General features: G+C 36.0%; 2 protein-coding genes across 4 annotated transcripts in view; one reads left to right on the top strand and one right to left on the bottom strand.

Moving 5' to 3' along the window:
- Window positions 1-12598, top strand: part of LOC145334989 (uncharacterized) — a 155809-nt gene that overhangs the window by 119155 nt on the left and 24056 nt on the right. The window lies entirely within an intron of this gene.
- Window positions 752-7177, bottom strand: LOC145334996 (uncharacterized). Of its 3 annotated transcripts, none has more exons than XM_080180669.1 (8): window positions 7133-7177; window positions 6058-6204; window positions 4531-4665; window positions 3879-3959; window positions 3344-3493; window positions 2923-2971; window positions 1705-1760; window positions 752-965 (listed from the first exon to the last, which is right to left on the bottom strand). In XM_080180669.1, exons 1-8 carry the CDS (start codon window positions 7138-7140, stop codon window positions 857-859), a joined length of 735 nt encoding a protein of 244 aa, XP_080036795.1. In that variant the 5' UTR covers window positions 7141-7177; the 3' UTR covers window positions 752-856. The 3 variants fall into 3 exon arrangements, with proteins under 3 accessions (XP_080036795.1, XP_080036779.1, XP_080036787.1); XM_080180653.1 differs by lacking the exon at window positions 7133-7177 and adding an exon at window positions 6605-6661; XM_080180661.1 differs by lacking the exon at window positions 7133-7177 and adding an exon at window positions 6527-6582.

Here is a 12598-nt window from a genome sequence, read left to right as displayed (position 1 = left end):
GTACATTGCAGAAAAAAAACTTTTATTTACACAGCATAACTAAATAAAAATATTTACTTACATCTCAATTTAGACTTTATTTGTTTTTTATTATAAATGGTGTTTGCTTTTTCTATATATTCTCATTTTATATGTTTTTTTTGTACTAAAAAATAAAAGAAAAATTATTATCACAAAGCATTCTTTTAATGTTTAAAATAAAAATTTAATGTTACTATATGATTAGGTGTATTTACATGGGGGGATGGATAATCAAAGTTGTAGGTATGGATAGATAGATAGGTAGACAGATACAAATATAAAGAAAATTGCATGAAATTAAAATTACCACTTTAGCATTTCATTATTAATTTTGTATATTTACATTCTTTAGATGGGATAGATTTATTTGAAGGCAGCAAAATACATAGTACAGCTGATTTATTTTATATTATTATGACTTGATTCTTTAATGATTGGCCTGTTTTATCACTTTTTATATTGTTTAATACCATTCAATACTATAAATCATTTTGCTACAACATAGGTATGTAGGGTTTTTAATAGCTTTCTTTTGGCAAGGAAGCTGAGTTTCAAAGAGTGCTTAATAATTAGGTTTTTAATTTCTAAATGTTTCATACCTACCTACTTATAAATCTAATAAAAGTTTTAGTTGCAAATATATAATTCTACTAGAAATAAAAAGTATACTAATGCTTTGTATTTTAACTATTTATAAAAAAATCTATTAGATTTACAAGCGGATCAAACATCATTTTAACAATAAACTAATTATAAAGCACCCTCTTGTGGTATAATTTGTAATTAAAATGTGCTCAATATAGAGTCTATAATCACTAAATATCTGGTTCCAAGTTTAGATATCAATATCACTGGTACTGCCGCATTCCTCCAGAAGATCGTCGTACTGTTGAAGGTCGGCTTCGTATTTTGTCAGCTCGGACGACCAGGAGGTCAATGTTTCCCTGTAATACAAATTTTGTTATATTAATCAGGGCTGGATCTTTAAATCATTTTGATGGTGCGCTAAATCGGGGCGATTCAGAGGTGAACCGGAGGTGCGCCACAGCTACTGCTATTTTACATGGATCTTTAAAAAGATTTTTGGCGCGGTGTTGCTAGATCGCTGGCGACACTCAATAACATATCCATACGTGCCGGTACAATTTTATAACTTAAGCAATAAAACAATATATAATTTATTTTAAAAATAACTATAAAAATGTTTTCACGATAGTTTTGCAATAAAATATTAAACTAATTTAAAAAAAAACATTTATTTATTAAGTATGATTCACCCCGATTTAGCGCGGCAATGCCACTAGTTGAGTACAATTGGCGGCCTGGTACCGCGCCACTGGCCGCGCTAAATCGCCCATGCCAATTCGATTTAAAGATTTGTATTAATAATCTGATGGTGCGCTGAAAGGAATCGCCCCGGTTCAGCGCACCTCTAAACGATTTAAAGATCCAGCTCAGGAGGCCAAATAAACATACTAAATAAATTACAACAGACAAAACACGAATTTCCACAATTTTAATATAATAAATAAAAAAATGTCTATATAGGAACTTCACCCTGTGAAGCTTCTAGACAATCTTTGATAGGTATTGTGTCAGAACATCTTTAATATTTTGCCATTTTTAAATAAATAAATAGATAAATTTCCAAGCATCGCTTTTTACTCTAGGACATTTATTTACCTTATAGGCCTTCCTGAGTGCGGCAAGGATGTTAGATTTGGGGCTACAGACACATCCTGAAATAATTATAAATTAAACATATAAAATTCAAAACATTAGAAGATAGCAAATATTCATCTTTCAAACGGTTCATAAGTATTGCATAATATAAGAATTAGGATTGGCAATCAGAATCCGGAATCCGTCCAATTTTTGGACAATTTTTTAATCCAGAATCCGAATCCGCACCGCATAAATAGAGGATTCGGATTGTTAATTGTTAGGCTAAGATTAGCGCCTTGAGTTTTTTTTGTCCAAATTTATATTTTTTATTTTTAACAAAGTTAGGTTAGGTTGAGTAAGAGTTAGAAAATGGCCGCTGTAGGGTCTAGAAATAGAAGAAAAGCTACTGTGAAAATATAAAAAATCGCAGCTTTAGATTCTTCCCAGTGCCCGATAAAAGAGGAGTATGCAAGAACGAGAGCAAGTGTTTCTAAGCACCTACCAGCAGTCATTCTAAATGTTTTTTTTTGTAAAAATACTAGGGTTATGTTTAATATCGTTGTAATTATCTTAAAAAATAAGATTCACCATGGTTTTATATGAAAAAAAAAACTTAGAAATATTAAACATTTTTGGCTATCATCAAATGTTTTGTTGAGTTAAAACTGCTGTGACACAAAAGTAAATCTTTTCAATGAAAAATGCTAATTTAGGAAAAAGGATAGTAACTTGTAGTATTGTAAACAGTGTTATTAGTTTTCTTTCGTAATTTACAGCATTTCATTTTGTTTTGGCGTGTTCTTTTATTTGAACCTTTAAACTCAAAATAACATTTTTTGATGGTATTTATCAAAAACTGCTTGACATTTCAAAGTTATATTCAAATAAAACCATGGTAAAATCTATTTTTTTATTTGGTAAACCTATATTAAACATAACCCTACTATATTCACAAATAAAATATTTAGAATCACTGCTGGAAGGTGCTTATAATCAATTGCTCTCGATCGTGCATAGTCCCCTTTAATCCCTTAATTCATTTTTTAAAAAGGCCTTTTAGAATATTGCTAGAATCCGCAATCCGGAATCTAAAAATCCGGAATCCGTCAAAAGAATAAAAATCCGGAATCCACGGATTAATCCGTTTCATTTTGGGCGGATTTCGTAAGAATCCGAATCGGTCCAAAAATTTGACTGAATGTCAACCCTGAAAAGAATAATGTAGGAATAATTTACCTTAAAGAAAGATCCTAATGAAGTATCACCACCAGTACTTGATCCATCACTAGAATTAAAATCATTTAATCATTACCAAGTGCGCTATTATGTTTTTTTTAATGTTTTCTGTAATATATTTTCAAGTATAGCTTTAAAACCGAATAATATCCGTTGGATTAGAACCGGTTCTCAGCCATACTGAAAAATTATGTATAACATCGCATTATAATAGTTTTCTACAAATATAAAAATGTACAATCATAAGTTTTTTTAGCCCGTGCCTTCTGCATCTAGGGACATACAAAACTGGGTTTAATCTTAAAATTGTAAATTTTTATATCCGAGGAAAGCTGGTTTTAATACGATGCGAGAAATAACTATTCCAGTCATTATAATCTTAAATTTAATAACTAGAGAAATTTCTTTCAAGTAAACTTACGCCGAAGAAGCTTGCGCAGCGAATGGGGTCTTGAGGTCAATCATGACAAAATCTTTGTCTGGTTCGAGTGCCATTCCTCCGAACAAGGATGTTCTTGTTGTTGTTTGGTTGGACATGGTTGTACTCACTCCTGGTGCACCTTCCCCGACTAGTTTTAGTATTTCTTAATAACTTGAAAATTACTTCAAATGGCGACAATTTAGTACAAAAAATGGTAAAATTATATTACGACTATAAAATAGAATACGTTGTAAAAATGAGGGGATTGGGCATTTCTTATCATATCTGTACATTTTACACGTTTGATTAAATAACAAAAGGATTTCACTCTATTTTTATGCATATTAGGCTAAATCATTATCATAGGATTTGTTTATGTACCGATTCTAAGCGTCATAAAATAAAATAAATGAAAAAAAGCGATTGTCGAAAGGTCTGAAATCTGAAACCTATTTCTCTCATGTTTTTATTAGTGTAAGAGAAGGATACCTATAGAAATGATTAATAAACTCAAAGTTATTAAGAATATTTTCCTGGACCCAAATGAAACTGTGGATGGCCGTGGCCCCCCTCAGATATAAATCCGCCGCTACTCAGTCGTTTCTCAGAGTCAGTCCTGAAAATAAACATTGCAGTTTGATAAGGTAGGAGAATTACCTAATACGGGCAAGGTGTCCATAACACTTTAACGTCAGGTTCAACAACTTGTAAAGCCAAATCTCTCCTTGTCTGTTCTCTGATTGTACAACCTTTGTCTATAAGCCCTAATTGTGCATGGTTTGATTATGTTGCACCTGTTTTGTGCCACTGCATTTCCCATACTCTGTCTATTTCTTTCTCACACCATTTTTAACGTTTTTAGTTATTACGCGGTGTTGAGCCAAAATTTGAACTCATAGGTAGGTGAATTAACATGTGCAGTGCAGCTAAAGCCCATATCTAATGATAATGTTCTGATATACTTGACAACTCTAAAGAGCGTTTATTAAAACTGTTTCTAAAACTGGTGTTAAAAAGATGAAATAAGTTAAAACAAGTACAAATGAATGAGAAAGAAAATATAATATATATAAAGAAGCCATTTTTTATGTTTAGTAAGGCCAACCTACATAACATTGGTCATAACAAATAATAATAAGCAAAGAAAACAAATAGATGCTATGATACAAATTATAACAAAGCCAAACCTTTCAAGATTTCCAGAGCTAGTTTTAAAGTTTGGTACTCCAGAATTGGGGGGATGATTAAACCCTCCACTTAGCCTTCTCTCTATACTTGATTTTTCCTCTCCTAATAGCTGCTCAGTGAAACACTTTTTCAACCTATACAAATTAAAATTTCAATGAAGGAATAAAGGGGGGGGGGGGAAATGTGGTGACTCGTGCCACGACATACCAGCAATTTTATTTTGGGTGCTACTCCCTTAGTTTTAGAGATAATTGGGTGAAATCTTTTGGGCTGGGTCACTAATTACCCCAACTAGTGGTATCTTTCAAAAAAAACGGCGGCGGGTCCGCCGCTCCCGCCGTTCGCCGCCATTTTCCGCCGCCGCCAAAAAAAAATTTTTATTGCATTTCTCGCCGAATTAGGCAATTTGGAATCATTTGAGACCATGTTATTTTTTTCAAAAATTTTTCCCCTTATAACCAACCCTGCGGGGGGACTTGGTAATTTTTTTCAAATTCTCGTTTATCAAGGTATATCTTAAATTCAGTGCCTCTCCTAAGCTTTTAAAGATATTGAGACAAAACCTTTTGAGGTAGATCAGCAAAAAATATTTGAATAAAAAATGGCGGCGGTACCGCCGCTCCCGCCGTCCACCGCCATTTTCCGCCGCCGCCGCCAAATTTTTTTTATTGCATTTCTCGCCGAATTAGGCAATTTGGAATCATTTGAGACCATGTTATTTTTTTCAAAAATTTTTCCCCTTATAACCATCCCTGCGGGACCATATTATTTTTTTCAAAAATTTTTCCCCTTACAAGCCGTCCTGTGGGCGGCGGAAAATGGCGGTGGATGGCGGGAGCGGTGGTACCGCCGCCATTTTTTATTCAAATATTTTTTACTGATCTACCTCAAAAGGTTTTGTCTCAATATCTTTAAAAGCTTAGGAGAGGCACTGAATTTTAGATATACCTTGATAAATGAGAATTTGAAAAAAATTACTAAGTCCCCCCGCAGGGTTGGTTATAAGGGGAAAAATTTTTGAAAAAAATAACATGGTCTCAAATGATTCCAAATTGCCTAATTCGGCGAGAAATGCAATAAAAAAATTTTTTTTGGCGGCGGCGAAAATTGGCGGCGAACGGCGGGAGCGGCGGACCCGCCGCCGTTTTTTTTGAAAGATACCACTAGTTGGGGTAATTAGTGACCCAGCCCAAAAGATTTCACCCAATTATCTCTAAAACTAAGGGAGTAGCACCCAAAATAAAATTGCTGGTATGTCGTGGCACGAGTCACCACATTTCCCCCCCCCCCTTTAACTTTTTATAAATCCTTGTATAAAAGTAAGAGGATGTCAGACTATGTGTACTGAAGAATCTCGATAAACGTTGGAATTTTCCAACTCTTCTTTGCAGTGAATATTCTTATAGGTCTTAAAACGAAAGAAATTCGAAGCCAGAAAAAATCCTAAACCCATTTTTTCTCACTTTTAAACTGTGGTCGATTTTCCCTCCCCCCTCATTATTAAAGTGATTAATTAGGTGACTTACCCTGGAGACTGAAGATTTGAACCACTCTGTGACTTATTCCCAAGGGAGTGTGCCCTACCCCTCCCTCCTCTAGTCTCACCACGACTACCCGCAGCCCCACCAGGCGGGGGCGGCTCTAGGCCGCGTTCTGCAAGCTTGCCGCTGTCACTGAAAGGATTATAAAATAATACATTATTTACAAAAGTACGGTTATTATTATCGCGATTTTGACAAGAAAAAGATTTTATACAATGGTTAAGATATATTAGAAGGAACTGGGGGAACATTGGGTTGTAAATTATACTAAAAATGTTCTCTTCTTTGATGGCTTAAAAACACTCTGTATTATGTATACATACATACACATACATACACACACATACACACACAAACACACACTAACACACACACACCCTGTATTACTTGGACATAAGAGACAGTGTGTTTGTATGGCTGTCTGTACCATACACACACACACTCTCTGTATTACCTGGACATAAGAAACTGAGTGTCTGTATGGCTGTCTGTACCACACACACACACACACACACACACTGCACTGTATTACCTGGACATAAGAAACTGTGTGTCTGTATGGCTGTCTGTACCACACACACACACACACACACACCCTGTATTACCTGGACATAAGAAACTGTGTGTCTGTATGGCTGTCTGTACCACACACACACACACACACACCCTGTATTACCTGGACATAAGAAACTGTGTGTCTGTATGGCTGTCTGTACCACACACACACACACACACACACTGTATTTCCTGGACATAAGAAACTGTGTGTCTGTATGGCTGTCTGTACCACACACACACACACTGTATTACCTGGACATAAGAAACTGTGTGTCTGTATGGCTGTCTGTACCACACACACACACACTGTATTACCTGGACATAAGAAACTGTGTGTCTGTATGGCTGTCTGTACCACACACACACACACTGTATTACCTGGACATAAGAAACTGTGTGTCTGTATGGCTGTCTGTACCACACACACACACACTGTATTACCTGGACATAAGAAACTGTGTGTCTGTATGGCTGTCTGTACCACACACACACCCTGTATTACCTGGACATCAGAAACTGTGTGTCTGTATGGCTGTCTGTACCACACACACACACACACACTGTATTTCCTGGACATAAGAAACTGTGTGTCTGTATGGCTGTCTGTACCACACACACACACACACACTGTATTTCCTGGACATAAGAAACTGTGTGTCTGTATGGCTGTCTGTACCACACACACACACACACACACACACACTGTATTACCTGGACATAAGAAACTGAGTGTCTGTATAGCTGTCTGTACCACACACACACACCGTATATTACCTGGACATAAGAAACTGTGTGTCTGTATGGCTGTCTGTACCACACACACACACACAAACACACACACACACACACACACTAACACACCATGTATTACCTGGACATAAGAAACTGTGTGTATGTATGGCTGTCTGTATTACACACACACACCCTGTATTACCTGGACATAAGAAACTGTGTGTCTGTATGGCTGTCTGTACCATACACACACACACCCTGTATTACCTGGACATAAGAAACTGTGTGTCTGTATGGCTGTCTGTACCATAAACACACACACACACACCATCTATTACGTGGACATAAAAACTGTGTGTCTGTATGGCTGTCTGTACCATACACACACACACACACACACACACTGTATTACCTGGACATAAGAAACTGTGTGTCTGTATGGCTGTCTGTACCACACACACACACACACACCCTGTATTACCTGGACATAAGAAACTGTGTGTCTGTATGGCTGTCTGTACCGCTTGTTCCTCCGCTTGTCACGCTGACTGCAGAATCAGGCCTGGAAAATAATAAATATTATAAAGAATAAAATTCTTGCGTTTTTTAAAAGCAATATCAAAAATTTTAAGCCTTTTAATTCATCTAAAGAAAACTTTTCAAGTCAAAATTGATTATCGTAGGGGTAAAATGAATGAATCTTTCTCTCACAAATCGTACTAATCCATAAAAAAATATCAATTTTTTTTTTTCAAATAAAATACTAGATGCCAATTGTATTGGTTAAAACAATTAAGACTTTTCACATTCCATTTATCCTAGCTAGATATTTGAAAAACGTAATTGTAGTGAATTGAATTTGTTTTGTATATACGCTAGTATAAAATAAAAGACGACCTAATTATAAAAAAAAAGACTGACCTGGGTCTAGGTAGAAGATTAAGTAAAGGTTCTTGCAATTCTTCTTCCAGACATGGTAGACTATCTGTTCTAGCAAAGGCACCGAATCTCATCTTCTCACTTCCGCTATCTTCCTCCTAGTGAAACAACCAGTTTAACCAGTTTTAAACAGTTTCTTACTTAATTCATATCACATTTTATTCAAAGAGTTGGGGGAGGGGGAGGGCGGATGCGACACTTTTTAAAACTAAAACTTAAAGTCAAAGAAACTTACCTAACTAAATAAAAAAGAGTTACAGCACTGCAATTTGGTATGGCAGTTGCTGTTTTGCTGTCTAGAGGTACAATGTGGAACTGTGAAGCGGAATCGATTCTCGCCGAAAACCGCACTTTTTTGCCCTTTCTCGCCAAATTAGACAATTTTGAACCATTTGAGTATGAAATTCAACTTTGTTGGAAAATATACACCCTTGTTAAAATAACTTACTGTGATAATTCTATTAGTTCTATCTGGTGGGGAAGTTGCAAATACTCTCATTTCTTGGCTGTCATCGCTGGTTATACCTTGCTCACTGCTCTCAGATGTTCGATACTCCCTACAACAAAAATGGATTGTTTTAGTGTTCACGTTCGATTGATTATTCGTAACATGAGCTTCACGAAGCTTACACAAAATCCTATTTTAAATTCCTACTTTAAACCTTTCTAAACTTTAAATCCTATTGTATAAAGTAGCAAGTTTTTTTAGCGAAAGATCTAAAAAGATACTCATCTTATTTGGTTTTACTTATGAATATTTAGGTTTTTTGTGCCTGAATTTTTAGTTAATCAATGGAATACAGAAAAAAATATTAAGATAAATGACAAAACAATCTTACCTTTTATAACATCTCATGCTGATCTCGTCTTTGGAATCAAAATGGTCAGATTTAACAAGGATGGGCCTGGAAGATTGGCGGGCTGGCATCGTCATACTTGTTCTAAACAAAAATGTTAATTGTTCTATATTCAGTGTTTAATTCATTCATACTTTTAAAAATGAAATATTATCACTAAATATACAAAAACTACTCTAAGTTTATAAATTGTCTGTATGAGTATGCAATGCACCTATCTGTGACGTCACTTTACAGACAGATAATATTGGTATATAATAAAAGTTGTGCAAAATGATTTCAATAGGTATATTTTTGGCTTCTATTTGATTAAACTGTTTATGACGTTTACCTGTAATCAACACAACAAACAATGGTGGAGACAGGGGTGGTGACCTGTCCCACTCGGGCGGTCAGGGCTCCCTCCCCAAGGTCGGGGGGATCCGGTGGGTCTCCAAGGAAAACTCTAAAACAATAATAAAATCATTTTGTAGAGGTACAGTTACATTTAGGGATGGCAATCCGTCAAATTTTTGGACCGGATTCGGATTCGAATTCTTACAAGAATCCGTCCAAAAAGTGGCGGATTCCGGATTAGGATTCCGGATTCTAGCAATATTTTAAAAGGCTTTTTTTAAATTTAAAAATTTAAGTGCTACATATGTCCTAAAAATTAATGTTCTTGGTATTTTAAGAAACGAACCAGATTTTAAAAGATATTATACAGGGTGCGCCACATAAAACCGGACTTTTTCTAATTTGTGAACAAATGAACATAAAATCGTCAATTTTAAAGATTTTATCAAATTTTAAAAACTGGGAAGCTAACTAGGTATATGACTATTAGATCATTCAATAAAATCGCCTTCAAGATCAATCACCGCCTCTACCCGCCTCCTCAACCGCCGGCACGCCCAGGTCAAAATGTACCTGTCCAAGCTGGCGAAGTTCTCCTTGATAGTGGCAATAAGGGAGGTCTTTTTGGTATGAGCACGTCTATTGGTGCATGCTTCAAAGTAGCTCCAGGCCCAAAAGTCCATTGAATTAAGATTGGGCTGCTGGGAGGCCCCATTCCCTTAGAAAAGTGAGTTACCGCAGGATCCAAATTCACCCAACTTTCAAGCTGCCCTTCAACACGGCGGCTCTCATTTGGGCCATGGTTGAGCTAGAACGACGTTCTATACCTTTTTGGAAATGGCATGAAGATTCAGCCAGGGTTGTCAGCGCAATCCATAGTCTAAAATGAGTTTTTAAGTTCCATATGGGTCTCTAACGTCGAGAATCAAGAAATTTTCACGATTTTTGACGTTTTTGACATCTTTAAATCTGCCACGTTTCACTTTGCCGGAGTACTACAGCCAAGCCATTTGAGATAGAGAGCTCTAGTCTTTTTTATTGTCTTACTTATGTATCTAATAGTATCCACAGAAAGTTACATAACTCTACCTCATCTACAGATGGGCTGAGGTCCGAATTAGTGGGCCATAGTCGAGAATCTAGATTATACCACCAGCGCATTTCGAATCTGCCTTGTTGAACATAAGAGCGGCCAGCTCGGAGTATGAGCCCATCTTCGTCCAAAGATTTTTTTGTGCTATAAAGTCATTACCTAAGCATTTTATAGTGGGGTCAAACGTCCATATTGGTCAAGTAGTTTTGATGCTATGGCCGTTTAAAAAAAGTCCGGTTTTATGTGGCGCACCCTGTATATAATAATGATAATCTTTTCCCTCAAAAAGGGGGAGTTGAAAGAAAAAATTCAAGTCGCTAATTTTAGCCTACCAATTAAGAATCCGAATCAGCTATTAAAAAACGGATTCCGGATTCGGATTCCAAAATTAACCAAAAATTGGGCGGATTCGGATATGGATTGCCAACCCTAGACTTATATTGTATGCTATAAATGAGTTCCATGCTAGCAAGCTAACTGTCATAATATCCAAGTACATTTTGCTGTATTTTTTACGTCAATATGTTTATTGTTTACCTTTTAAATGATAGCTTAAATTGTTAAATCATAAATGTTTGTACTATTTCAAGAGGTAGCTTTTAAGATCTCAAAAACTCCTTAAGTTGGTTATAAGCAAAGACTTTAGCTAGGATATCCTTATCAAATAAATTACCCAGAAAATTATCAAAAATGCATGGTGCTCTTCCAAAAGTTTTGATTTTACCGTGGATTTCTTTCTAACTGACCTATAGCAGATGACATAGTTATCCTGTCCCTGAGTTCTGGAGAGTCTGTAGGCTGGAGTTACTCTGGTCACAGTTATCAAGGACTTCAACAGGATGCCCATCCGGTTGTACACCGTGTGAGTTATCTTAACCTAAATAAATAAGAAAACTGTTGGTACAAATTAAATATGATTTATGCTTTAAATATTCTGCTACTTAACTTCAATACTTTATATTTACTCTTATTCCTTTTTAAATCAACTAGCTGATGCGCCCCTAGCATATAGGGACTCTGTTTTTTTAGTTGAAGGGAATCCATGGAAAGAGCAAAAAGCCACCCCAATACTTAAATCTAAATAATGAACAGCCTAAAACCATTCAAGAACCTATATAAAGCTGCCCAAAAATGGAAAACTCCATCGGTTCAGTAGTTATAGAAATCTAAGCTTCGGACTAAAAAAACGTTAGTTAGGTACTACTTTATACAATAGGATACTGCAAGATTTTTCAAAAGTTATTGAAGGCAAGTTCTAATATTTCAAGTCACACCACCTCTTCTGATTATTATTATACATCAATGTATGTCTTAAAGCCTGAAGCTAGACTAGTCATGTCTTCATTCATGCTAAAACAGACCCCAAAATCAAAAAACTTCAACAACATTTTATTCCCTCGAATCAATTCACTTATTGATTACATCTGCATAATTATATACCTGTGGATCACCGCCTGCAACAACCGCCAGCCGCCACCATTCCAGGACCATTGAGTCACCCTCAGCTGTCTTTAGGGATATTTCCACCACCAGAGGCCTGCCGGGACTTGGCAGCTGACCAGATAAAGCCTTCTTTGTTTCTGATAAGACCTTACAATAACATCGTATTAATAAACATTGTATGCGGATTTTTTAAGATTGATTAGGTACTGGCTTGTTTCAAAATAAATCAAATGTGAAAACATTTACTCACACAATCACACATTCAAAGCAGTTGTATTTTTACCATAACCTTTTTATAAACTGATATTTTCTGTTCGAAACTTCTTATTTCATATAAAATTTTGATCATGGTGACTTACTTATTTAGCCCCTATTCCATAATTAACCTAGTTAAAATGTTTGTTTTTTTATTATTGGATGTGGAGGAGGGGCAAAACTATTTGTACCTCATTGATGTCCTTGATTGCCAGGTTGTACCATGAAGTGCCCCCTGAAGTGTCTGGCTGGGAGGGAACACTCACTTTCTCCCCCAACCTGGACTGTACAACTGCCTGCACAACTTTGTTCG

Source organism: Acartia tonsa, chromosome 2 (assembly GCF_053477335.1).
Source record: "Acartia tonsa isolate MP-2025a chromosome 2, ASM5347733v1, whole genome shotgun sequence".
Taxonomy (NCBI): domain Eukaryota; kingdom Metazoa; phylum Arthropoda; class Copepoda; order Calanoida; family Acartiidae; genus Acartia; species Acartia tonsa.
This window is presented reverse-complemented; position numbering and strand designations above follow the sequence as displayed.